A 27960-nucleotide genomic window follows, 5' to 3' on the forward strand; every position below is an offset into this window, starting at 1 on the left:
TATATCGCGTCGCCGCCTGTAACTGTCGCCTCGAACATGTTCTGGCATGAAGTCCGCAAATCTCAAGGAGGAACAATCACTGACTATCAAGATTTCAAGTCTCAATTCTTAAATCACTATAATTTTGACATGATGGTAGAAGAGATATTGGAAAAAGTCAAGATCTGTTATTATAAACAACCCTGGGCCAGCGACCAACACGTCGCAGCAGACCACTTTTTTGTCGTGTTGCTCCGCAGCACACAGGGAAAGACCGCAACTCCGCCTGCGTTGCGCAGGATACCGCAACATGAAATCTACTGGTCGTGTCGTGCCGCGCCACTAGGGCCAACACAGCGCAACGCAGCAACCGCAACACCGCCAAAAAAAGGAAAACAATTTTTTATTACTAATACTTTGAGATTTTTAATCACAATAAACTTGAGAAACTTGATCTAAAACATAAATCTTATTGTATCTTCCACATAGAACTTGTTTTATAATGTGAATAACATGAAAGAAACCAATCTGTATATAATTTTGTAACCGAGTTAGCTTTATAAGAAATCTAATCAAGCACCACACCAAAAGTCTTGAAGATGGCAGTCAGGTCAGCGAAGTCAGAACCTAGCATGACCCCTTCCCTTAACCATAAGCACAGTGTCATTTTACTACTCACTGGCAGGCCAGTGAGTTCTTCCAGCTCAATCCAATCTCAATCCAATCTCAGATCCATGTCAGTTCAATATCAATCCAATTTCAATGGTTGGTCTAAAGTAGCAGACAAACAGCCTTCCAGAATGAACTGGAATAAAGTTTGGTTGCATGTCCACACATGAAGGTGTCAGAATGTCTGGGAAGGTTTGTGTGATTATGCAGCCCATGCATATCCCTCACTCAAACATCATTGGAGATCACGTTTCTCGAGTTGATATTGAATTGAGATTGGATTGAGGTGAATGGAACTCACTGGCCTGCCAGTGACTAGTAAAATGACACTGTGAATCAGCTGGAAGCTAGGGGCTCAATAGTCCTTGCAAGTAGACTGCTGCGATCACTTGCACAAAAATCAGTAGTGCACAAGGAACCAGTGGCGGCCAGATAATCGCGTGCCATGATGGACAGAACCCAATAGGTCCTTTCATTTTTCTACAATTGCAATTACAAAGATGAGTTATCATGATAAGATAAGTTACAATAGAAATTATCAACTTACGGACCACCATTCCAGAGCTGACCAAGGATCAGAGAGATTGTAATCTCTTTGACGCATCTTGTCCGACATGAGTAAATAATTATGCAAAGAATTGTCAACCATATCAGATGTGTCTTCTTCATCTTCAGAGTTGTTGTGAAACATTCTAGTTTTAAGCTGAGAATGATTAGAACTCGAGGCAGGTGTCTCTTTGTTTTCTTTGTTGGAACTTGTAGCGCGAGGAGAAGCCAGATCATATTCGGAATACAAGTGTTGTAGAGTCGCTTCTGCCTTCATCGGAATATCCCCGGTTTTTCCATCAAACCACTTAAGAAAGAACTTGGACAGAACAAAGGATGAAGCAAAGTCGCCATTACAAGGGTTTCACACCCAAGAGCTTCGTCAAGATACTCTTGAGTCTTCTGGAGCATCTTGGCAAGCATGGGATAGACAGCATCTGAGGTAGACAACTTGTTGACCTTCTCTTGTAAGTGATGTCGCAGTTTGACGTATTCCGGAATAACCACTACAGCCGGTAGGGCCGTCACCTTCCATTTTGAGGGTGGTGACAAGGAAAATCTGAACGTGATTAGGTTGCTCAGTAAATGATTGGAATAAAAATATGTATTAAAAGTTAAAACTGTATCATACCTCGAGCTTGGCATTGATACGTCGCACCTGATCCCATTCAGCTGCCGTGATTTTGAGTTGGTGGAAGTAACCATATGGCTTTCCATTCTTTTGAGGACGTTGACCCACAGCAAGAACTCAATCTATATCTTCTTTGCACATTTGATCAATGACCTGTGTAAAAAAAGGTTTGCTACATGTTAGTCTTATGTTTAAGAGTCCAAGATAAAACCTTACTTCTCTTGCCAGCCAAGCTTTGTGCCGGCTCTTGTACTTAATATTCCACCTAATGCCGTAACCAGCAATGAGCGAGCCAGTGAAATGCTTTTTTGCACTGACTTGCTCGAACTCCTTACGCCAAGCAGTCGACCAAGTAATACGACATACAATGAAGTCAACCTAAGGGAGGATGAAAGAGAAAATCATATCAGCGAGTTATATGATAAAGATATATATAACAAATTATAATGAGAGCATACCTTTTGCAATATGAAGTCCACTTGATTTGCTTCTCGGCAATGGGTGGGCACAATTTGGTCCTCCAAAACACCACCAGGTGTGAATTCATCCTTGGCATTGGCAAGGTCCCATTCATTCTCACCATCAATGTCAGGAGTAACCTCGCCAGTCGAAATTGGGGGTATCACATCATCAAGTTCGTCAGGATTGTGTTCAGGTTGCATATCATCAGTTTCACCTTCATCTTCTTCTTGATAGTGCCGATATTGGTTGGGAATTGACCTCGGGATGCTGATTCAACTTTGGCTGGGGGCGGAGCCTTCACTCCAAGTTTGGCTAGACCAGCGTTCACGATCAAAGCTAATTTATGACAGAAACAAAAGATATGCATGGAACTCGGGTCCCATGCATACTTGATACCTTTTTAACCGGCTGCAACGCGAACTGACGGTGCATTTCATCTGCCATTGTCTTGTTGTTCAAACCCAAATCTGTGGTTTGGCAAAGAATGTGAGACACATCAAAGAATATCCAGTTTTATTACAATTTGTCTGATAGATACAATATGAGAACCAACTTGTTGGTACTTATCTTTTGACCTATATCGTGCTTTACCAACAGGTTCACGATTGGTTCTGCTAGCCAAGGACCATGATGGTGCCAAGCTACAACCTTCATTGTCAAGTGCCGGACATGATAAGCCCACTTCAAATCAACATAGGTTACCAAAGCCCCGATAAAACCGTGACGATTTGCCTTACTAGTCCAGCCATTGTGGACTAGGTTAAAACGGGAGGTAAGTTGCTACAAGTCAAATTGAATGTCAGTTTAATCTCATTCATAGACCACAAATAAATGAGACTCTTACCTGGAGTTCGTTGAAAACCTTGGATTTCAAAGAATAGTTTATCTTCTTTGCTTCCGTTGCTACCCATTTACAGCCGTACAGTTTGGCATCACGTCTAAGGTAGCACACCATAGTTCGGAGGATTGGATCTTTGACTTGCATCCATGGGAGTGCATGGCGGATGATCCAGGTGCAAGCCAACTGATTAAAAGTAAGGTTGTCGAACTTGTGGCCGGGTGTGGCAACAACAAAACCATTGAGTGTTGTCCCATCCTTGTTGATTTCAGCCCCGCGTTTCTCTGCAACCAAAGGAGGCACACCTAAAGATGAGTCCTTTTGAGATTTGGCTCGGCCAGTGCAGCCTTTATCAGATCGCCTGGTCTGAGTTGATACATTGTGATGTACCCATAGCGCGTCAGTCATGTTGCTATAGCTGACGCGTACTGGGTCCTTTTCGTTCTTATGACAGAATTGACACGCATAGGACAACAGTGGCTTTTATTCACAGTGTCATTTTACTAGTCACTGGCAGGCCAGTGAGTTCTATTCACCTCAATCCAATCTCAATTCAATGTCAGTTCAATATCAGTTTGACCTCCAGTTATATTTTAGTGGGGGATATGGATGGGCTGCATAATCACTCAAACCTTCCAGACATTCTGACACCTTCATGAGTGGACATGCAACCAAACTTTATTCCAGTTCATTCTGGAAGGTTGTTTGTCTGCTACTCTAGGCCAAACATTGAGATCGGATTGATATTGAACTGACATGGATTTGAGATTGGATTGAGATTGGATTGAAGTGGACGTACTCACTGGCCTGCCAGTGAGTAGTAAAATGACACTGTGATTGGTCCTATGAAAAAGATCAGCAAGTATGGATAAATCGATGGTCAGTAATTGAATTATCCAGAAAATGAAATAGAAGTGGAAATCATCTTAAAAAAGAAACACTTAGAAATATACTTATGTCTTTCTTTCCGTACGTTGGAGGATGATAGTAAGCGCGCAATTCGGTTAATTCATCATTGCCGTTGTCTACCTTGCGTGATGGTCGCTGGATTACGCCAGTAATCTCCACGTCAGAATTGTCCCGAAGCATCTCCTTGGTGACATTGGAGGATATTTGCTGCACGAATCAACAGTCTGAGTTAGTAATCCAATATAACTAAACTAGTAGAAATGCAAAAGCTCACATCATCTGGTAGAGGCGCCTGTGCTGCTTTCTTTTTGTTCCGAGTCTGCTGAGACTTGGCAGTTGCCCTTTGATTATTCTTCTTTTGGGTTGTCTGAACGCTGATAATCAATTCTGTTTCCGAGTCACTAACCGGCTGGTGTTTCTTTCTGGAAGGCTGAAGAACAGCTGAAGCATCCAACTCAGCCTTGGTATTGTCGGTTGGTGCTTTTCGCTTTGTTTTGGGTATCACAGGTTGTTCAACATCAAATGCTCATACGTTGACAAGAATCAGGAGTTGATCTGATCATTCCCGAGTGGCGGACCTGCTTTCTGGAGCAAATTGAGCGGCTAGGGGTCTGTGATCCGGCGGACGACATTCTATGTTTGCTGGTGGTGATTTGAATAGGTAAGAGAGAGAGATGGGGAGTGGAAGGAGCCTGCGATAAGAAGTTGGCAATGATGTATATCTAAGCACATTGTCATTTTACTACTCACTGGCAGGCCAGTGAGTACGTTCACCTCAATCCAATCTCAATCCAATCTCAAATCCATGTCAGTTCAATATCAATCCAAACTCAATGTTTGGCCTAGAGTAGCAGACAAATAACCTTCCAGAATGAACTGGAATAAAGTTTGGTTGCATGTCCACACATGAAGGTGTCAGAATGTCTGGAAGGTTTGTGTGATTATGCAGCCCATGCATATCCCCCACTCAAACATAATTGGAGGTCAAACTGACATTGAACTGACATTGAATTGACATTGAATTGAGGTGAATGGAACTCACTGGCCTGCCAGTGACTAGTAAAATGACACTGTGAAGATGTGAACCAGGGATGATATTGAAGCAAGGTAATGGGATCAGAAGAAAAGATGGAATGTTTTTAAAAGGATGATATCGGATTGTAAAGTTGAGGAGAAATCGGATGGAACAGAAATGAACATAAGGAAACAATTTGGATGGGACAAAATTGAAATCGAAAGGAACTCACCTTATCCTTATACATTCCCTTCCAGTTGTGCCCAGCGTGGCTCCTGTCTTGAACAAACCAATGCATCACGAGGTGCTTGATTAGGCGATGATTGGTCTCTCAATTGATGAGTTTAGCGTGAAACAAGGTGAGCTGATTGCCTGATTGGGCAAGCTGACAAAGAATGATCCCAAGGAGGATCCGGCCTGCAACAGCAGCTGCCTGCGGGGCATTACTGCAACACATCATGATTTGTTGTGGTACAAAAAAATTACAGATTTCAAGGGCTCTGTCGCGCCGCGGGTTGGACCCCAACAACACGGCAAGGTCTGCGGTGCGGTGCTGGCCATGAAAAGTGCAACACACCCGCAGAGCAGCATGCAACATGTGCGTTGCTGGCCCAGGGTTGTTATAAAGGAGACATGAATGATTATATCTTGAGATTCCAAAGATTAATGGCTTACTTACCTTTAGATGTTGTGACCTTTGAATCCCGCTAATTCAACTTCATTGATAAACTCCCAGCTCACTTTAGAGAGAAGATCAACAATAAAGGTGACATTAGAACTATTAAAGACATGGAATTGATTTACTCAGCTGCAAGAGAAGCTGAGAGAACCGTAAAAATCAATAACCAAAGTTTCAAAACTCAAGATCATCACAAACCCTCTAGCTCTCATCACAAGAACTTTGAGAAGAAACCTTTCAATTCTTACTGAAACAACCATTGATCACCTAATCTCTTTGGTAAACCTCATGCAGTTACTAATGAATCAGGACCAATGGACCTAGACTCGATTGACTCCTCCTCAATGGCAAATATCGAATGTTACCGCTGCCACAAGAAAGGACACACTACCAAGACTTGCCGCAATAAACCATCTCAATAGTCAAACAACCGTAACCACAATTCAGGAATTAAGAAGAGCCCCGACTTACTTGTTATGGACCATCTTCCTTTCTTCCCTGACTCCCCTTCTCTAGATTCATTCATCCCTCCGTTTCAAGATCACAAGCTTCAAGAAGAGAAGCCTTTCATCACTCCTTTCTCAGATGCCAACAGTCAGATTTATAGAGCATCCAAGGAATCTTCAGAAAGCCTCGATGGACCTACTGAAGATGGATGAATTGATCTAGAAGAATACGAGAAAAACTATCTTGAAGCCTTACGTGATATAGAACCTGAAACATTATTGAACCTATCGAAGGAAAGAGAATCAGTCGCCAGAGTAATAGAAGACGCTAAGGATTTTTGTTTTTGTAGCTCATCTAAAGGGGTGTAACAATTTTGGTTTATCAGTCAGTCTCTTAACCTGCCAGCAAAGTGACTTTTTCAATGGGTGCCTCAACGGAAGCAGTCAAATTGTCTCTTTGTCAAAAGAGGAAACTTCCATCAGTATCTGAAATCAGAAAGGGTCATGCTCAGAGATTAAGAAAACAAGCATCTGATGTTTGAGCTCATAACAATTAACAACCAGGGAACCTGGCTTATCCACTAGACACTATTCAGTTACCAACAATCCAGAAGTTTTCCAAGCAATCTTTGAATGGATAACTACTCACAAGGCTGGCAAGTTCAGTGAATCATTTCATCTTGACTTGTGAATTTCAGAATCAACTGATTTTCTTTCATCCTCTGATTAGGTCTCGCCTAGAATGCTTGTACTTCATCTTGTTGGTGTAATTTCACCTTGATTTGAAAAGCATACTGATGTGACAGAACAGCTGAACAATGGATAAATAAGCTGGGTCTCACTGTCAAGGCATGCTCAAAAGGCCTCTATTATTATGGGCACAAACATGCTGACGTAATAATATATTAATACAAGTGCTGTAACTAGGTCAAAGAACTCTGGAAGTGTGAGGTCTATTACAGCAGCAAGAAATGTGATTTACCTGTGTATCCTGAACTCAAAGGATCTGATTGGGGGATTGTGCATGTCTACCAAGACAAGTTTACAATCCACTCTCACAAAGAACCTCTGAAGCATTAGTTTGCAGAGAACAACTGTGCTTTCAAGAGTAAGGGGGATGGGAAGCTGATTCACACCTCAGACTTAATCAAAAAGAAACATGGCAGACTTGCTGTATGCAAGGATTCTGACTGCCTGCTTCCATTCAAGGAGGGCGCTGTTGTGATCTATCCCGGAGTAAATGGGGATGCATACTGGAATTGCCTCCAAAATCAAGGACAAATCAAAGGGTGAGAAATTCCAATGTTCACTTATCTGAACTCTGGGTGCCAAGCTCTCTTCATCTTTGACTTCTTGTCTACTTCATTTGCTCTGGTCCAAGTTGAAAAGATGAATATGGGCTCTGCTGGTGGACAGCCTCAACTTTGAACTACAATTATTCCCACAGACAATCTCAATCCCAGGTCATTGCGGACAAGTTAGATGAACTTCCCTCTGGATTATCTTGGCATCAAGAAAATGAAGAACAAACCTGATCTCAAGTTATCAGATGAGCCTAAAGGTGTACAGCAAGGGCTTATTGAGCGGGGATCATGGGACTTTCATAACAACAAATGTGCCTCACCAGGTCTCAAAACAGCTCAGTCCTGAGTTCAAACACAATAAACTCAGTGGACTTGCCAAGGAGAAGATCATATGTATTCGGGCTGAATGACTCATTCAAAATTTTGAAACACCAGATCACCAAGATTTCATTGACTCCATGATCAGCCTGCTCCACTCAAAGGTCAAGATGTGGACTGTTGTGCTTAAAAGCTCTTCTCACATCAATCTGACTTCAAAAACAAAAAAACAGTACTTCAAACAGTCATTGAAGGAGTAGGTCACCTATGTATGTTTCTTCCCAAAGGAGCGGCACTGCGAGCAGTGCAGCCCAGTCAAAGTTCCAAGACAAGGACGAGGTACATAGGGGCTCATAGGGGATGCGTGAACCCGGATTTAACTATATCCGAAACTATACAGCAGAATCTCGTATCCAGCCCATATCCAGTGGATATCGTATATATTCCTCGCGCCTGCTCTAAAATTCACAACTCCGGGCAAGTTTCCGAAACCTAAAAATACGTAAAAAGACAAACTTGAAACCCCGTAGTAGATGATACCAGGATTGGGGGCCGGGTGAGGGCTTCGCCACATAAGATCGGATGGATGGCGTCATGCAGAAAATGTCGTGTTTTGTTCTGTGTATGTACCTCATCTGCATAGCTTCTTCGTAGAGCTTATTCAGAGCTTATTCGGAGAATCCTAGTTGAGTTTGAGAATTCCTATGATGCATTAAACTTAACTATGTCGCACGCCGACCACCGCCGTTGGTCGATGTGCAGCCGGTCGTCGGCGTGGAACTCAGACAAGTTTTGTGATCCATGTCATTTCGCTTTTTCAGGTTTTGTTTTTCACTATTGCCCCGCGTTTCTGGTCACCATCGACGTTAATAATATACAAAACCTCTTATAAAATTAGACCGCCGCCTACCTTTCTGACACCTCAAGGGGTTTGTTGATGAAGAAAGATGAAGATCTTGTCTTATTCCCTGTTTTCTGCCTTGCTGATACCAAATCATTGCTTTGCGCCGCTTCCCAAAGGCGTATTGGAGGCGGAGTCAGAGCATTCGCAACCGATAACCGAAACTTTGCATTTGTTGGATGAGAAAGGTCATCTACCTATATCGTGCGAATTTCCTCAAGAAACCTGTTCGGAGGCAAAAAAGCTACAAACATTTACATCTTCTGACCATGAGAGAGGGCAACAACAAAAGGGAGTCTCGAATTTGCATTGTCCAGATCATGATACCGAGGTCCCGCCCTTGAAGAAGAGTACTTTCGAGTCCCTTCCACGAGCTGTGCGTACTCTCAATAGAATGATCCATTTTTGCTACCTATATGAGTCATTGACTTATCACGTCGTGTTGAATTTCTTAACCAAGGACTTCGAAAAGAGTACAAGAACCAAGAGGGAACAAAATCCTGCTGAACATCATAATCCTAAATCTACTTGTTCCAAGGAGGAAAATGTCGCCTTGGACTCCACCTCTAGGCCGCTCAAACCAGCAAAGTCAGAAACAGAAACAGAAAAAGACACACTGATGCCGTTATTTCAGGTTGGAGAATTCAATATTCCAACAGCACCAGCTAACATCGCTCCAACAGTACCAACAACACGTGGACCGGTCCCTTCGCAAATTTCTACCAATGCGTCGGAACACATCAGTAGCTTCCCGCAACACACAACTCCCTCAGAATCATTGCACGAGTACAAACCACACGGGTACAATTTTCCTGCTCATGATAGTGCAACCATGGAGTATTTCCAGCCGCAACCATATGCTTGGCCATATTACCCAGTGAGCATATTTGGCCATCACATCTTGTAGCTCACCCACCGAATAGGTAGCTGATCAATAGATATATCCAAAGGCAGCGTACATTGGCTCATCAAATACCCCACATGTAAATATTCCTGTTTTTGAGAATGCACACTGGAATCTTCAACCCATATATGGGTCTCACCAACCAGGATCTTTACTCCATTCCCCTCTCTCAGGGAGCTATGCACAACACTTTCCACCTTCAATTACACCCCCCAACCAGTATTTTTTTCAATATGGTTACCCTACACAGTATATGGTCGGGACATTAGTTTACGCAGTTCCAGTGAGCATGGTAAGTTTGAAGGAATCATATTTACATTACACATACTATTATTATTAAAAACTGATGTTAACTTGATGTTTTCTCACTAGCCTTCATTTACATATGAATGGAATGGGTCAGGATATCTATTGAATACCTGCTATCCCTCACCAATGGACCCTCATTTTGCTTGCATACCACAAGCTCCATTAGAAAATACACTGCAAGGTGAAAATGAGTTCAACTTCTATCCACCATCAGGATCAGAAGCTCTGAGACCAGTACAGTATCCAGGTGCAACAAATCTCCATCTGGACAAGGGATCTAAACTTGAAAGTATCTCAGCAATCAAACGTTCAGAAAGACCACGCAGGCCAGAAAGCCAATTTGAACCCAACTCCAATAAAATGGAACCGGGTAGGAGATATTTCCACGAATCCCTCTAAATGAAAAAGAAGACACTTCAAAACTTCTTAGCCAACTCAATCACAGACCTAACATTGTATCTTCATCAGACAATAGGCATATGACATCAACATCTAGCAAGTCAGGAAAAGGAAAACAACCACAATTGCAAACTGAGTCAAACAGTGTTACTCACAATCTGGAATCCTTGAAAATTGACAAAATGACTTCTGAAACTAAAAATCACCATAATATGTGCGTAGTGCACTTCATTTTTTTCATTTTATAAAGGTTGTGATCTCAAGAACCTTTTTTGAAAGAATTTCAGATGCTGAAATATAATACTAACATTTCATACTCAAAGGGATCTGCTAGAGAGCGGATTCAAAGGTGAAACTCTCAACAAATCAAATGAGGAAGCAGATTATTCTGCCAGAAAAGATTTGGATTCAGAGTATAATGAATGGCTAGATTCAGAAGCTAATAAAAAGGTAACACCAAAGGGGTTGTTTGCGTCAAAGTTGGTCCAAAAGATGGCACAAAATCCTTCAGAACCTATCCATACCAGGGAGGATAGTCTCCAGATTTACAATACCACACCCCAGAAAATTTCAAATTTCAATCTCAACAGTGCACATGAGTTTCCACCTCTTCGATCATCTTTTGGACAACAAAATCAATGGTCGGGTAAACTCAATAAAGGGAAAAATCCCATCTTGGAATATTTGAGTTCAGAGAAGACTAAATGTTCCACAGACAAATCATGTGAAACAAACATTGAAGCAAAAAAGCCTTTAACATACAATGAATTATCAACTTTGGTTGGTCATGGTACCCCAGGGATCAAAATCAGCTCAAAGAAAACTGGATCACCTTCCAGGTACAAGGAGGATTCCAACAAAATATCTGATAAGTACTTATTTGATTCAATTCATAAATCAAATAAAGGAAGTTTATCATTGGAATCTACTAGTGAAAAATTTCATTCAAAGAATCCAGTCAACAACTCTATGAAGTCTCTTGGAGTTCTCCAAGAAATTGAAGATTTGGAGAGTGAAGCTACAATTTCTCAAAAGACTTCAAAAACTGGTCCATCAAAGGCTTCTTTGTCTTCAATCTCAAGGTGAGCTCCTGTAAAAATGTGGTCTCTATCTTTATCCATTCAGAAAACAACAGTAACCTCTAAATTACACTTTTATTTTGTGGTTAGAATCAGAGATACTGGAATGAATGCCCAGTCAATCAAGAATGAACATATTGCAAATAATGATGAGAATATGAAAATTGTGGTACCTAGTAGTATCAGATCTTCTAACACAAAGTTCAACATGAGAAAAAAGGTTAAAAGCAAAAATATCTACCCTCCAGTTATGCCTGTTGAAAACTCCTTGCACCAAGGCTCATCTACAACACTGCTTGATGCCTTCCAAAAACTTTCAATGACTGGGCCACATACGAACAAATTTGTTCAATGGATATATACTATGATTTCACAAGTTGGAAAGGTTATTGGACATCAAATTTGGAATGCCCCCCACAAACTTGTGGAAGTTGCAGGTGAAATAGCTACTCAAGCTACTGAGATAGGTCTAAGATACACTAAAGAGTATGATGATGAACCTTCAAAGGATTTCAATGAACAGGAAGGTTTTCATCATCTTGATTCCAAAAATGCCTCACAACTAATTGAGAACCAATCACAGCAAAGAAAAAAGAAGAGAAAAACATTCAAGGCTTTAATTGCCAACCCTCTTTCAAAAGATAATCAAGATAATCTAAGAGGCACTGCAAACCTTGCTCAGACTGTTGATAAAAATTTTCATCAAGAAGAAGGAATGAAGCCTGAATTGATGGAGCTGCTTTGTGGGTTGTATCAAACTCACAATGAAACTGAGTTCTGCTCAATGGATCTTACTTTGAGCTTGCATGAAAAATTGAAGGCTTTTAGTGACTTTAGATGGGAATCTATACCATCACATATCATCCATCACTCAAATTTACCTAAAAATGAGGTTCAAAGAAGGACACAAGTCCTTGCTCATCAGCAAAGTCAATTTATGATTGATGAAAGCTGGAAAGATTATCATCCACACCTTGATGCTCAAGTAGTTCAGTGGCTTTGTTTGATTTTTCAAGTTGAGAGTCCTTGGCCAACCTTCTCCCATTTGAATGAAAGCTTTGAGATATGTGTCAAAAAGGAGTTAAGCTCAATACCTCAAATTGGAGAGAAGTTTGACACATTGAAGATGGTTTTGGGAAAAGAGCTAGACACAAGGAATGAATTGATTCATTACATGATCTCCCGTGGATCCAAGCCAATTTGGTGGGATGTATCTGAAATGAGTGAAGCCAGAAGACAAGGAATCTATGTCATGGACCTCATCCGACTAGGTGATGCTCTGTGCTTTGATAACCCTCAAGCTTTCAAAAAAACACTTTTAGTATTAGATGAATCCAAGCTTGTAAGTCTCAACAGAGAGCTGGACTGTATATTACAGAATAGGCAAAGAGACCCCCAAAAGTATCCAGTATATGGGTGTGATTGGGAAGATTCACCGGAGAAGAATTGGTTACGCAGTAAACCCAAACTATGGAAGATCTATCAATCTAATTTGAAGGAATTGATTTTGGCAACTGACAAAGCTTGCCTATATTTACATCCAGGGTTGTTAAATCACATAGGTATATCCTCAGAAAGAACATGGTGGTCAGGAGGAGATTTATTGATTTGGAGTGATTCAAGTGCGCCAGTGATTTTAATGAATAAAATTGGTGAAAGTTTAAATTTGAAGAATTTTAAAGACCTAAAATTTGATATGATTCCAATAATCAAAAAGAAGATTACTAATCATGGTATTGATTCAAAAACAAGGAAAAGGATGATGCTTTGTTTTGAGAGAAGATGTGAATTGAACTTGGAACTTGAAGAGAGAAATAAAGGCTTGATTTGGAAGATAAAGGATCATATTTTCTCAGCTTGGTCATAATTACTATTTAAATAATTATACAAATGAATTATAATTGATACATATATTGCTTTGTAAACATGATAATAAAAGGCATGATTGACCTTCTAGGTTATCTTCAGTTTTTTCCTTATTAAGATTGTTTATGTATGAAAGTTTTTAGTATTCACCTAAGTATCAAGCCTTTTGATGTGGTGATGATCTATAGAAATCCACTTGGATTTTTGTATATTTCTGAGGTAATTGGTAAGTTTTGATGTCTTTATTTGAAGGATGTATGATAATATTTTCAACAGTTGTTACATGCAGATGGATGATAATAGATCATGACATTCTTCCAACATGCTCCTCATGAGTTGTGCAAAAGTGAGATGTTGAAGTTTGGGTTCAATGATTTTGTATCCAGATTGAAAGTCTTTAGTGCAATGACCTAAGCTTACCCCATGATGTTGCTTTTGTGCACAGTGTGGTATATACATCAATGTCTTTGTGGCATCTCTCTTGTTTTGGTGTTTGGTCCTGCATTGCCCCAGAATCACCACTTTTTTAGTCATCAACATCATCATTCTGAGCTCAAACTAGAAAAAGGAGTGTTTGTCATATATATTTTTTCAGGTTAAAAACAAGTAAACCAGGGGTCAGAGCATCCAAGCTGTTTTTTTTGCAAAACCCTAAGTAGCTAAGTTTACCTAATGTTTACTGAATGGCCTGAATCTGAACTCATAATTGTGGTTGTCGTCACATCTTACATCACATCTTCTACTTCTACTTCTTTGGCAGGAGTCTTGGTAGCAACCTCTGAAGTTGCATGGGCACATCCCACCCAGTAGGACACATAAACGGCTGATTTTGCAAAAATAGTGATTTTGACTGCTTATTGCCTCTCACACTAACTTATACACCCTTGTTCTTTTATTTTTGTACGCCTCAAAGGTGGACTTGGTCAGTTTAGCCTCTCACGTAGCTTCTTCTAATCTCATTGCAAGATCTTTCCATCCTCTTGCCTTTTTTTGATCAGTTCAAAAATCAAAATTACTATTAAGTATACATGTAATAATCTTCTTGATAAAGCCCTGTGCCCACCTGATGCTGCCGCGGGCCGGGCCACGATATAATCAGGCGGAACTCGGATTCGGGTGGGATATGATCGGATACTATGACATCAAGATTCAACAAGCTCGAGAAGCGCTCAGCAAGAGCTGCTCAGCAAGGAACAACCACAAAGAATCAACCAATCACTCAGAATAGAAAATGAAACCCCTTATCAGCAAAAGAAATTTAAACAAGCCATCAACTATCTCAACCCTTTTGACGGTTTCGATCATATTTACCATCAACTTAATCTCAACTTTTTATTCTCATTCGACAACTGCCAAGAGACTATCATCAACTTCTCTGCTAATCAGATTACATCGAGTCTCAATCAAGAAAAGATCGATTCAAACATATCCTACTTCGAACCTAACTTCAAACAAAATCTCAACTTCAGCTTCACATCAAGTGCCATTGCCAACGCCAGTGCCAGCGCCATTGCCATTGCCAATCCCAATTGAGCATGAGCAACCTCCTGGATCAATACCTTATCTCAAGCTTTACTCAGCACTCTCAAACACTCTGAAGCCTCTTGGTTTATTTCTCTTGATATTTTGGTCACTCTTCTTATTCGCTTTCGTCGGGATCGTGGCCTCTGACTTCTTCTGTCCAAACCTATCGACAATTTCTTCGAGTTTAGGATTACCGGAGTCTGTTGCTGGTGTTAGTTGAGTCTTTTTGATCCCTACTTTATATTTCCCCTTGATTTCTTGTTGAACTCATTCAAAATGCGGTCTCTCAAAAATTTATCACTTCAGCGTTCCTTGGTCTCGGTAATGGCGCTCCAGATGTATTTTCAACTTTCGCTGCAATGAAATCTGGAAATGGCTCTTTAGCAATTGGTGAACTGATTGGCGCAGCTTCCTTTATCGTCTCTGTCGTAGCTGGCTCAATGGTACTCGCTTGTCCTTTCAGAGTCCCTCGACACTCTTTCTTGCGTGATGTAGGCTTCTTCACATTTGCCATCGCCTTTGTGCTTTACATCATCCATGACGGTCGAATTGTGCGTTGGGAAGCTACTGCCCTCATCATACTTTATGTTACTTATGTCTTCGTTGTCGGATTCGGTACTTGGTGGATTGAACGTCAACATAGGAGAAGAGAATTGATAAGAAAGGTTCGGAATGAATATGCTGATGATGGCGAAGAAATCGAACCTTATCAAGATGATCGTCAGTTCTCTTGATGAAAGATCTTTAATCTGGCTTCAAATTGATCCACTGATACTCCTTTTTTCGATTTGTGGTCGTCTTCTCATTTCTTTCAACACCTTAAGCCGATTTTCCCATTCAACCGGGTGGATATTCGCCTGAGAGCGTCCTTCTGACGTCAACTACTCCTATCGGTTCCCCGCGACCGAATGGCTCCCCGCGTCTTCTTCCAATTCCAGCCGATTCTCCCATCCTGAATTTCTCCACCCATCTCAATGATAATCAAGATGCGATCTCATCGCATTCCGAAGAGTTTTTGACAGAAGCAACTTCTAATCTCAATCTTCCTAATTTACATAACCGTCGCATGCGAGCTCCTTCACTCTCATACAAAGCTCACCAACACGGTATAGGTTTTTTAAGCCCTGTCTTTGCCATCTCAAGACCTCCAAATGAGCACCGTATAACAGATGTGGAATACGGACAGACTCATACAAGACGAAGAAGTAAACCGATCAACAGTTCGCCTGCGATTCGTTCAAGTATCCTTGGTGCTATCGAGTTTCGTGATGTGGTTAACTCTCTCAACCGAGACTCGCGTGCCGAATCTCTGGCTCAGTTTACCTCGCGACCAAGATTATCTGCTAGTATTGGTCCAGCTCGACCAGCAATCTCTGATCCTAGTCTTGAATTCAATCGTAAACGATCTGGTAGTCATAGCTGTGCATTTCCAATACCTCTTAATAGTTCTCCATCTCTCGTAGTCTCTCAATCACCTGTTTCGCCTCTCAGTCCTTCTAATTTGCTCGAGCCAAACAAGAGTCCAACCGCAAATCTGTCCTACGGTAGACGGATGGGACATCGCGCCTCACAGAGTGCTGCTGCCGGTACAAGTCTCTTCAAATGGGGAAATGATTGGGCCCGATCGCTACCTGCTCAAGCCTCTGATGATATACCGCCCCCGAGTGGATTCCCTTGGTTGGGATTCAATGGAACGGACTCGCCAACCCCAAATAGAAGAGCAGTTGCGCAGATAGAGGATGTAGCTCAACATACAACAAATCGAGAAAGTCGAATCCTTTCCCAAAGTACCAGACTAGGAGGGCTGGCAGAAGAAGGAGATCTGATAGAAGATAGGACATTGAACACTGGATTGATACCATCGATCATGATCATTGGAGAGAGAGGAGACGCTAGGCAGCTACATGATCAAGAATCGGCACCGTTAATAAAGAAAGAGGTTCAATATTGGTGGCTGATATTGAAAGTCATATGTCCCTCTATTCAAGATTGGAAGTCAAAAAGTCATGCTGGACGACTTGCAGCTATCATCTCTGCTCCAGGAATTTTACTTTTAACGCTTACTATACCAGTCGTACAAGATAACTCTGAAGTGTATGATCAAGATGATCAAGATGAAGAGGAAGCCGAAGGGCAACAAATTATGGTGATCAATTCCAAGATGGATGGAGAAGAAGAAGGTGATGAAGGAATTCCATCAGATGAAAGAATCGCACATTGGTTATCGATCATCCAATGTAACTTATCACCCATCTTAGTGATTGTAACTCTCTTATCAGAAGAAAGATGGTACTATTGGTGTACTTCGGTTATGATTGGAATAAGTCTTTCGATTTATATTTCTCAAAGATTAGATCAAACTGTAAAAGTTGTGTTATGTTTTGTCGGATTTGCGATTTCAATGGTTTGGATTTTAACTATTGTAAATGAAGTGATTGGGGTTTTGGAAACTATTGGACAGATCTTGGGATTGAGTGACGCGGTTATTGGGCTTACGATTTTTGCGGTTGGAAATTCATTGGGAGATTTAGTAGCTAATGTCACAGGTCAGTCTTTGTTATCTAGATGAAAGTGAAAGTTGCTTTGTATATGAAGCTGATTGTTTATTTCTGCATTAGTTGCTAGGATGGGGTTTCCTGTTATGGCTATCTCTGCTTGTTTTGGAGGGTAAGTCAAGATTGTCACTTCTCAAATTAGTATTGATTATTTGCTGACGTATTCAAATTCACAATCTTCTCTTTATCACCATCAGGCCAATGTTAAATGTCTTACTAGGGATCGGATTATCCTCGACTTATTTAATTTCAATCAATGATGGAAACCCGTATGAATTTAAAGAAAGTTCAAGATTATTGATTTCAGGGATTGGTTTATTAATTGTCTTATTAATCACTTTGATTGTTGTACCTTTGAATAATTATAAACTTTCAAAACCTTGGGGGATCTTTTTAATTGGTTCTTATGTATTTGGCATGATTATTCATTTGTTTTTTCAATTAATAAGTAACTAGAAGAAAAAATGGTTGATCTGGTGTTGTTTGTTGTAATCTGGAGTGATATTTTGATTTGTTTTTTCATATTAAATTCATCTTCATATATTTGCTTTGTCAGTTCTTTTGTATTCGTTCTTAGAGGACATTCTGGTATCTTGTTGTATGTATGTTTCTTACTGTTTGAACATACGTTATAGTATAGAAAACATGTAAGATTATGATATATCATTTACAAAAACTAGGGGGCAGTTATATTGGATTTGATAAGTTATCATACATCTATTCTATCTTCTTCCTTTTCAGTCTCCTCACAATCCTGTCTTCTGTAACTGAAGCAATGCCAGAGTGGGTTGTAATTCGTGTACGCTCTCTTTTTAAAGAACTGATGGCCGTGTGTAAACCAACACAATCCTCTTCTGGTACCTCATAGGCTACTGCAGTAATTGGTGCGTCAGGTAAAATCAAAAGCGCTTTTTTGTCACCGGCAGAATCAAGTGATAACAAACGCATAGTAAGTTGATGAGATCAATGGCAAAATGACCTCTTATGACTGGTAATGGTTAGAGCGTCTCGTAACTCGAGTACAAATCCTTCTAGTCGTTGAGCGACTTACAGAACCTCAGCATCGAGGCGGAGGCCTAGATTTGATCCATTCCGGCCAACTTGAAAGGTTGCAAGGATCTCTACGTCATCGTTTCCTCAGCTCAAGATCTCATAACAAAATAGTGGCGATGCCTAGGTGAACCAGGCAGGCAGATCTGTCAAGACAAATTTGTGCCGAATCATTCTCGTCTACGTGATACGGTTTCTCGAAATACATGGCGATTTCATCATAAGGTCGTCAACGACTAAATCAGTAAGAAAAACTCCCCAAGAAAGTGCGACGGTGACGATTGTCAATCAGTTGAGGAATTTGTCTGAGTTTGAATATATATCATATTCTCAAAGCGACTTCAGATTGAATAGTTCACTTTTACAAAACTTCATCCTTTTCCCATCTTGAAACCTCTTGCCAAATCGACTTCTTTTGCAGTACTCATTGAACTTAACTTGAGCGAAACCGACCAAAGGCCTTTGAACTTATTTATTCATCATCAAAGCTCCATCCTTGACCATGCGTTCCAGCTTCTTCCAACTTCTCATTGTCCTTCTCACGTCGACTGTCTTTGGTAGTCCATTCAATCATCTTCATTTGAGATCATCTACAGCTAATCGTGGAATACTCTCGAGTTGTGATGTCTCAGGAGGCAAAACGGGACAAGACAGTTTTTATCCTGGTGAGTCTCCACCACCGCCTGCTCAAAGCCACTTATCGGATTACATATCACAACAATGTATTCCTCAAGGATGCAATACTGATTTTTGAGATATCCATTTTTGTACATTGTGTGATTGCTTTAGGTGGTGATCACGGTCCAAAGACAAAATTCGATTCAGAAGGAAAATTCGAAGTTTGGAGTCGAGTCAAAGACATCCAATCAGGTAAATATTGAGAGAATGTTTTTTCAGCCTTCTACCATCATATCTTTGTGATGAATTCCTGATCTTTTATACATTCCATCTTCGTAGAATCTCAGATCCGTATGTGCCAAATTGACGATACTGGAACTGGTGATATAATTTTCATGGCAAATACCAACTTTGAGGGAAATGGTAAAATAGAAGAGATTGAAGATGGAGAAAAGGTCCAACCAATGATTTCGATTCAAGTTCCAAGTAACACTAAGTGCAGCGGAGGTGATGATGGAGAGAGTTGTGTGTTGAAGTGCAAGATTGAGGTAAAAAATTCCACCTATCCTTGACTACTCCCAGTGAAAATTAAACCTTCGTTTTGTTCTGTTGCTGTTTACAGAACTCCAGCTCTTCTATGGTTGATAAGTGCGTTTCATTTGGTCACCCTGAGGAAATTGACATCAACACTATCGGTCAAACTGTCTTCGGAATGTCATCCCATCAACAGGACGTAGAAGAGAGAAATCCAGATAATGAACTTCCTTCATCATATCATCTCGAAACTGCGTCAGGAAATCGTCACACGAAACGTTCGATCATCGAAGCCAGAGCTGATGACTCAGATTTGTCCCCTCAAATTCAATGGGAAGAGTCTCGCCTTCCGGCTAATCTTCCTAAGCAGGTAGACCCCAAAGACCTCTCTCCAGTAAAAGAAGGAGAAGCAAAGAAGCCATAAATTCATTACAGCATTTTGCATTTGTATCACTTTGTTATGCTCGATGGTTACAAAGGTGTTATAATTCTGCGTTTAAAACGACACTTTGTTTTTGTAGAACATCCCCCTCCCTTTCAACTTTTAGAACATTCAAAAAAAAATAAACGTAAACATATCTTGCACCAGAACAAATAATAATCCTTTCAATGTAACAGAATTTTGGGTGCATCCTGCCTCTTCCCAGCTCCAGTTTTCTGCGCCATATCATCTATCATACTTCTTATCTCTTCTTAAGTCAATTTAATTCAAGTTGCCTTTGAGAAAACCATTACCTGAAACTTGAAATTATTTGATATCGATTAAATCTTGACTTCCAAGCAAACACGTAACACATAGTACTCAATCTTACTATCTGAATCTTGTGTGCCCGGTGTTATCTTTGATAATTTTGAGGGAGTCTTACATGCGCCATTTGAAAGTTCGATTGACAAATGTAGCTTGAAAGCACCACAGCAGATCAAAGCTGCACCCAAATACTCTTTCAGGGGAAACTCTGGTCTCCCTTTGGCGTTTGCATCTGTACACCTTGTTAACAACTCCACATCTCGGTAGTGTTCCAAACTTGAGCATGTACACACTGAATTCCATTCTCGAGAGTAGAAGGAGTGACAGGTGCAGCCAAGGATGTCACGTGTGGTAGTACTAGTGATGACATCTCCAACACACTCGAATTTGGAAGATGAGAAGAGAGGAAAAACTTCATCCTCTCTACTTACTCCAAATTCTCCTTGCGCTGATTCCTGGCAATCCTGCAAGTAGTTATTTTGGCTTCTTCTCTTTTCTCTCCATTGTTTTTTCAAAAGCCGCCCACCGCCCAGTGCTTCTGGAGTTACTATAATTAGGTAACTCTGATATACAGATGTCTATTCCAAAACTTGCTCTCCACGAGGTCTGAATGGATCTAGATACATGCGGACTTCATTTTCATGAATCGAAAGGATAATTATCCTTTTCCCTCAATTCAACTTGATCATCGATAAGCAGATTGATAAAAACTAGGATCAAACACAACTTGATTTTGATACAAAATAAGGTAACATTGGTACATGCAAAACCTGTGGAATTCTACAGAACAGAAACACTCCTCCATCGCAAAAAAATATCCCTATCATTCCGTGTCCCAGAAGTTCCTTATCCTTTCAAAAATCGGTTCTATCTGTTCCAAAAAACAATTGATACATCAAAAAAATGAAACCCTCTTGCCAAGAAGTATGAAAAGGATGACTTACATCACTTTAAACCCGAAAAGGTCTTAAGAAGAACGGAGATAATAGTCTAGACTATCTTCTTCTTCTTCAAATGATGCTCTATGAGGATCAATTCTATTTTCCGGAGTATGAAAAGGGTATGAGAATCCAGAAGAAATCTCGGAGGAAGATTGAGAGGAGGAAGGGGAGGAAGAGGGAGACCGGGATCGAGAACTTGCAGAAGGTGAGCAAACTTCACGTCGATAGTTTTGCAATTGCGTGATTGATAGTTTCCTAGGTGGAGTCTTAAACCCACTAGGAAGTAAAGTATCTCTCGCTTTTCTGGTCATTCTTCCACTGAATATCGCTTCCTTTACTTCTTCTGGGCGAGCTGGTTGACATATTTTCATTGAATGATCAAATCTTTGTGAGATCTCTTGACAGACCTCAGCGAAAGATGGTTCGTGGGGTGTGACCCAATCGTCTCTAGTATTAAGCCTCGATGAAGGTCTACTACGTTCAAGAAACTCATCTGCTTCTTCACCTTAAATATTGAAAATCATATTTTAAACCTTGGTTAGTTCTGAATTGGTGATCGGAAAGAAAAAGAGTAAATGAAGTCATATTGACTTGCAAAACGAACTTTCAGCATTTGCCTGGTTCGCAATTACCCTGGCTTTCCCAAAAGCACTTCCGAGTGGTGGGGCGATATTGGCTGCGCTAGCCCACCAACTTCGAGGATCGAGGAAAGCTAGATAAGTAAACAGAATCAAGGGATTAAGTTAGAACAAAAATTCAAAAACAATCATGATGATATACGAAATTCAAATGACCCTTCAATCTTCCATTTTCCTTTGGTTTTTCGAATTCCATAATAGTGGCCCTTCGTGGGTGGATAGGTGCGTTCTCACTCGTGTTGGAAACGAGTGTAAAACTTTCTTCTTGAGTATGAGCCGGAGGGGTAGGACTCTTGGAGGTAAAGCAAAGTGATAAACCCAATGGAAGATTGATAATCATATGAGTCGATAGATAGGTATTGGGTGGTTGAAATGTGGCAGATTTGGAGATTCAAGAAAATCAGTCTAGATTGAGGGAACACAAAGAAGCGTTGTCGATTTGTTGATGAGAATATTTGAATCTGAAGCTTGATATGAGGATCGAGTAATCGTGTTCTCGTGAGATGATTGAAAATATCAGGCAAGGATGCAAGTGATGTTATAATCGATTTTGTTCCTATCCTTGAGACGAAGCACAGAAGTTTTTTTTGTATCAGCAGGACTTCTGTTCCTGTTTTTTTTCACAGATTTGAAATCAAGTCATCTCCATAACTCTTCCACATCTACGAAGGCACGAATCCAAAAAGAACCTGAATGAGAACCTCGCGAGACGTGATCAACTTGTCGCCTAAGGAAGCGATTGCTCACCATCTGCACTACAATTCATAAGAAGCACTCTATGCTCGTCTCGTTCACTCCTTGGATGAAAATATCTGTTTCCTGAGGACATGAGTAAGAGTTGGATTTCAAAAGTCTTTCAAGACATGATTCCGGCAAACTGCAGAGTTTTCTTGCATACATGTATCGGGCTTGTTCTTTGAAACAGATTTATAATGGTGTATATTGGAATTTGGAAACTTATATACATATTACACTACAACAAATTTGAGCGAGTATCAATTAGCACCACTTACAAATAAAGGGTGGTCAAGTTCAAAGCGGAAAAACCAGACGCAGGAAGGAGAAATCCGATCACAGTTTGATCAGGCTTTCGCATCTCCCGCTTTCTTAACAGACTCATCAACTGTTGCTGTGCAATCAGTTTTTTGTTTTCCACATGTCTCTAAGCTTGTGCCGGGAGTTTTCTTAAGGTTGAAGGCGTCCGCACAGGCATTGAATTGGGCATCACAAGAGCGTACAAGCGCGTCCCTCAAAGTATTCAAAGTTGCCTTACTATTATTTTTCATGAATTGCGACACGATGGGGAAAGTTCAGGAGGTTTTGAAAACATCAGACGTCGCATAAAATAGTTCAGTCAGTGTAAAATCTCAGATTTGGTTTTTATATAGTCTCGCGTCTTACCCTCCAGCTTTTTTGATGACATCAAATGTCTTGTCGCCCTTTACTACCTTTGGCGGTGAGATGCCTCCAAGCGCACCAGTAAACTGTATTGTAAGAAGGGAATTCCAAAGATGACTATGAGTCTAAAAATTCACCAGGTTGCTCTGATACGTGATGAGAGGGAAGTTGTACATACTGTTTGAAGGTTTCCTTCAGTAGAGGCATTTGGCGCAGGATTTTTGTCTGTAGGTGAGGTCGTGTTGGTGGGTGGAGTCGCCGTGTTGGTGGGTGGAGTCGCCGTGTTGGTGGGAGGGTTACTTGCGTTGATTGGGGTAGTAGTAGCATTAGATGGAGGATTGGTGGGAGTAGTACTTGAAGTGCTAGTCGATGACGAAGTCGTATCTCCCGCTTTCTTGACAGACTCATCGGTCGAGGCTATGCAATCAGATTTTTGCTTTCCACAGGCGTCTAGGCTTGTTCCAGGAGTTTTCTTGAGGTTGAAGGCGTCTGCACACTTGTTGAACTGCACATCACAAGAACGTACAAGTGCGTTCTTCAAGCTACCAAGAGTCGCCTTACTAATATTTTTTGTTCATAGAGGATTTCAAGATATCAAAAGTAATATAAGATGATCTGATCAGTCTCCTAATCATACTCAAATACCTTTTGTAATAATTCTGTTTGTATATTCCCGTGTCTGTTTCTTACCTTCCATCTGCTTTGATTACATCAAATTTCTTTTCGCCCTTTACAACCTTTGGCGGTGGAATACCTCCAAGGGCCCCAGTAAACTATATTTTAAAAAGAAATTTCGAGACCCACTGTAAGTTTCAAGCTCCAACAGTTTGCTCACATCTATAATATCATAGTGGTTATGCGTACTGTTTGAAGATTTCCTTCAGTAGACTGTGTTGGAGGAGGATTTGTGTTTGGGGATGGGGTAGTTGTGTTTGTGGGCGGGGTGGATGTAGTAGGTGGTGTAGTATCTGGAGTACTTGGAGTAGTGTTTGGAGTACTTGGATTGCCACTTGGTGATGCGGTTGTATCTCCCGCTTTCTTCACAGACTCATCAACAGTTGCAAGGCAGTCAGTCTTTTGCTTTCCGCAAGCGTCCAAGCTTGTCCCAGGCGTTTTGTTAAGGTTGAATGCGTCTGCACAAGCATTGAATTGTACATCACAAGAACGCACGATCGCGTTCTTCAAGGCATTCAATGTTGCCTTGCTATTGATTTGCGCAATGATACCACATTCATCAAGGGTTTCAAATATTATAAATCAGGTAAGGGGTTTCAATCAGTATCTTTCTTGACCTCAGAGACTTTGGGTGAGATTTCATGCGGGATATATTAACATGACTTACCCCCCCTTTGCCTTAAGGACATCAAATTTGTTGCCATTCTTTACTACCTTTGGTGCTGGAATGTTTCCAAGTGCACCAGTAAACTAAATTTTTCAGTTATAGTTCCACCACTACTGTCAGTTTAGTGCTATAGCAGGTTAACTGCATTTAGAAAGACAAGAAGATAAAACACACTGTTTGGAAATTTCCTTCACTAGTCTGACTTCCTGGGGTAGTGTTAGTTGTGTTTGCAGGAGGAGTGTTGTCTTTAGATGGAGTGACTGTGTCTTTAGGAGGGGTGGATGTGTCTGCAGGTGGAGTAGTGGCATTTACCGGCGGGGTGGATTTTTCCGTGGATGGAATGGTAGCATTTGCAGGAGGGTTATTTGTCTCTGTGGGAGGAGTGGTAGCATTTGCCGGCGGTGTGGATTTGTCTGTGGATGGAGTGGTAGCGTTTGCTGGAGGGTCAGTTGTCTCTTTGGGAGGTGTGGTGGTGTCCTTAAGAGGAGTGTTTGTGTCGGCAGATGGAGTGTTTGTGTCCTTGGGAAGAGTGGTTGTGTTGGTGGGTTGAGCAGTGATTTCTGCAGGAGGTGTAGCTGTGTCTGCAGGGGGTGTAGCTGTGTCTGCAGGAGGTGTAGTAGTATCTGTGGGAGTCGTGGTAATGTTTGTGGGAGGGGTAGCTGTGTCTGCGGGAGAAGTGGTGATATTTGCGGGAGAGGTAGTTGTATCTGTGGCTGCCACACTTGTGCCTGCCGTCACTGCTGAAGTGGTGTTTGTGGATACCGCAGTTGTGTCTGAGGTTGTGGAAGTTGTGTTCGTGGAAGCTGTGCTCGGTGGTTCTGTATTCACTGCCTCTACCAGTTTGGTTTCGTTGGCAATCAACTTGTTGGAGGTAACCGGAACTTGGGCCGCCTGGTCGGTATTGCTTTTTGATGGGTTTGTAGGAGATTTCATGCAATCGGAGTACTGAGCTTCACAATCTGAAACGCTTAGTTTTTTATCACCCTTACCACCCTTACCACCATTAACAAAATTTGCGCAAAGATTTTTCTGCACGTCACAAGATCTAGAAAGAGCTCCCGCTACGTCGGTATACTCGGCAGGTGGACTGGTATTTATCAAGTTTAACAAAATGGTGGGATGCCAAGGACGAGACGTTTATATAAAGAAGTTAAATCATTTATTAGCCTTCACTCATGATTCAAAAATCGTTCAAGATACCACTTACCCTTTAGGGAGCGCGACCAGAAATCCACGCCCACCGATGGTTACCGCGGGGGCTGGAGCCCCAATTTGACCCTTAAACTACAAAGTGATCAAATACGTTTCAGTATATTTCAGATCCATTTTGGCCAATCTTATTCAGGAAGAGGAGATAAACCTTTTGCAGATTTCCATCCTGACTTGGACCATCAACTGGCACACCCGAAACGTTACTCAGCAATTGTACCCCAACCAAAATGAGTCCAGCTCTAATTAAGTCAAATTGCATTGTTAGCTTTCCAAGAAGAGGATTTGATGCTGTGATGTAAAGAACCGATCTACAGGAAAATTGGGTTAGAAATTAGAATGAACGGCCGAGGAATATTCGATTTCCCTCTATATATGAAATATGAGTCCAATTAAAAGAGGTGAGCAATCATTGAGTATCTGGGGATCAAAAAATCGCCAGTTTGAATTAAGGCTCGGATGCGGAACAAAGAAAAACTCCAACTTATATGCACTCGGATTACGATGCTATCCGTTGCAGAATCTATCGACAAGGTCATTTTGGCTTCCATAGGGAGTTACCGAATTCTACGTTGCCGGCGTCAGAGTCCTTTGTAGTGTGCACTCACTTGCAGTCGACTGGGTGTCGATTGCTTTGTGACGATATGTAGTTGGTATATATCTTGGTTTATGGATTCAAGTTTATCCGACCTGACTGATCGCTTCATGAACCCAGATGCCGGACTACATTTCAGTAAGTTAGATTCGCATACCATCGAGAAAGGTGTCGTTTCAAGGGTATTCATCAGAAACGATGAATTCACCTCCACCAATTGGGATTGCTTCTTGGGATCTCTCGAGACTGAGTCACAATCCTCACATACAAGCAGGCCAACAGCAGCGGGGGGAAAAATCATCCCCAATGTGCTTCTTTCTCATAGCCATTTCTACTCGCTGCAATCGAGTAATAGTACCGACCAAGTATGAACGTTTTGAAAAATGACACGAAGAGGATAATGAGCTCAATCATCATTCGATGGTAAATTGGTAATTGCGAAGGTGTTCGAGCTTAAAATCATGATGAGGTGAAATGCATCAGCTTCAGTCACCTGAATCCATTTTGTTAGCCTTCGTATGTAAAACCCACCACGGGTCTGTTCACCGTGGTAAATGCGCCATATGTTAATCATTCAGAGACGCATTTGTAGCCAGACTTATTACGAGACTGAGTGATCACGACAGATCAGACGTATCTTTGTTTTGTAGCTTAACCTTGATATCAACCCTTTTGAAAAATCGGGCTTCCAGTAGGCCAGGTGGGCAAAGCCTTGCAGGGAGCTCAAATGAACAATGAAAACGATGTTGGTTCTTTTTTCAATGCTTCAGTGGGTCCTACGACAGAATGAACTCTTGCGATGTTCATGTCCACAAAACATATTCATGAAACATCCAGACACGTGTTTCAAAGTGATCCAGCTCACAAATCCTACATTACGTTCTTTGAAAACAGCGACAGGAGTGCTTGGCAAGAGAGTGATCAAGAAGAGTTGGAAAATGACCTATTGATCTGATCAACTAAATAAATAGTTTGAGAAACAGTTTTTGCTTTTAACCAAATTCTGCCGTTGAGCCCAATGGAGATCTCGTAAGGGACTTGCTGTCCAAGTTTTGCCAAAAGGGTTTGAGGAGGTGAGAGAAGCCTAATAAGGTCAAACCACCATAAAAGAGTGGTTAATTTATACTTTGTCACATTGAGGTTGTATGGGTAAGAGAAGAAAAGTCGTACAATCTGGAATTTCGCAAGTCAAGATCGCGCATTAGATATCCTCCTGTCATTTCACCGAATCCATTTGCTTTCATTGTTGTGGGATCCATGCATTCAAGTTCAGGTTCGATGAAAGGTAGTGCTAATGAAACCCTTGCATAGACCACAGTTCCGATCTTTTTTGAATTCCATACGCACATTAGTAATCATCCTGACAAGATCAGTCATGCAAAAAACCTCACTTTAAGATTCGGTTTCGATCTTTTGGTTGCTGATTCAAATGCGAGGGCGTCTAATCGAGCGGTAAGAGACGACCCAATGTCCACTTTATACCCATCAGCCTGTCGAGAGACAATGATCCCAATCACAGGTTCACCAAGAGCTGGAACATACTACGATAGACAT

General features: G+C 41.2%; 6 protein-coding genes across 6 annotated transcripts; 3 read left to right on the forward strand and 3 right to left on the reverse strand.

Annotated features, from left to right (window-relative positions):
* Nucleotides 1-8743: 8743 nt before the first annotated feature.
* On the forward strand, nt 8744-13255 carry MELLADRAFT_65227 (uncharacterized protein; the record flags this gene model as incomplete). The annotated part of the gene is made up of 7 exons (XM_007412667.1): nt 8744-9574; nt 9636-9893; nt 9974-10280; nt 10379-10523; nt 10633-11391; nt 11479-12730; nt 12767-13255. 7 exons carry the CDS (start codon nt 8744-8746, stop codon nt 13253-13255), a joined length of 4041 nt encoding a protein of 1346 aa, XP_007412729.1.
* A 1230-nt stretch (nt 13256-14485) lies between these two features.
* Nucleotides 14486-17789, forward strand: MELLADRAFT_89752 (uncharacterized protein; the record flags this gene model as incomplete). The annotated part of the gene is made up of 5 exons (XM_007412668.1): nt 14486-14993; nt 15085-15498; nt 15603-17324; nt 17397-17445; nt 17531-17789. The coding sequence occupies 5 exons, from the start codon at nt 14486-14488 to the stop codon at nt 17787-17789; spliced, it is 2952 nt and encodes a 983-aa protein (XP_007412730.1).
* A 1096-nt stretch (nt 17790-18885) lies between these two features.
* On the forward strand, nt 18886-19959 carry MELLADRAFT_108855 (uncharacterized protein; the record flags this gene model as incomplete). Its single annotated transcript, XM_007412669.1, has 4 exons — nt 18886-19048; nt 19173-19253; nt 19341-19549; nt 19624-19959. 4 exons carry the CDS (start codon nt 18886-18888, stop codon nt 19957-19959), a joined length of 789 nt encoding a protein of 262 aa, XP_007412731.1.
* A 1291-nt stretch (nt 19960-21250) lies between these two features.
* MELLADRAFT_108856 (uncharacterized protein) lies at nt 21251-22691 on the reverse strand (the record flags this gene model as incomplete). Its single annotated transcript, XM_007412728.1, has 3 exons — nt 21251-21729; nt 21829-21936; nt 22610-22691. The coding sequence occupies 3 exons, from the start codon at nt 22689-22691 to the stop codon at nt 21251-21253; spliced, it is 669 nt and encodes a 222-aa protein (XP_007412790.1).
* Nucleotides 22692-22944: 253 nt separating this feature from the next.
* Nucleotides 22945-26073, reverse strand: MELLADRAFT_108857 (uncharacterized protein; the record flags this gene model as incomplete). Its single annotated transcript, XM_007412727.1, has 9 exons — nt 22945-23134; nt 23264-23346; nt 23439-23820; nt 23951-24033; nt 24125-24464; nt 24603-24685; nt 24777-25689; nt 25810-25886; nt 25963-26073. The coding sequence occupies 9 exons, from the start codon at nt 26071-26073 to the stop codon at nt 22945-22947; spliced, it is 2262 nt and encodes a 753-aa protein (XP_007412789.1).
* A 1293-nt stretch (nt 26074-27366) lies between these two features.
* On the reverse strand, nt 27367-27947 carry MELLADRAFT_29054 (uncharacterized protein; the record flags this gene model as incomplete). Its single annotated transcript, XM_007412726.1, has 3 exons — nt 27367-27490; nt 27577-27731; nt 27798-27947. Coding segments are annotated over 3 exons (429 nt in total), but the record flags the coding sequence as incomplete, so codon positions are not given.
* Between the last annotated feature and the right edge of the window lie 13 nt (nt 27948-27960).

This window comes from Melampsora larici-populina (assembly GCF_000204055.1).
Source record: "Melampsora larici-populina 98AG31 unplaced genomic scaffold MELLAscaffold_32, whole genome shotgun sequence".
NCBI classification, from domain to species: Eukaryota; Fungi; Basidiomycota; class Pucciniomycetes; order Pucciniales; family Melampsoraceae; genus Melampsora; species Melampsora laricis-populina.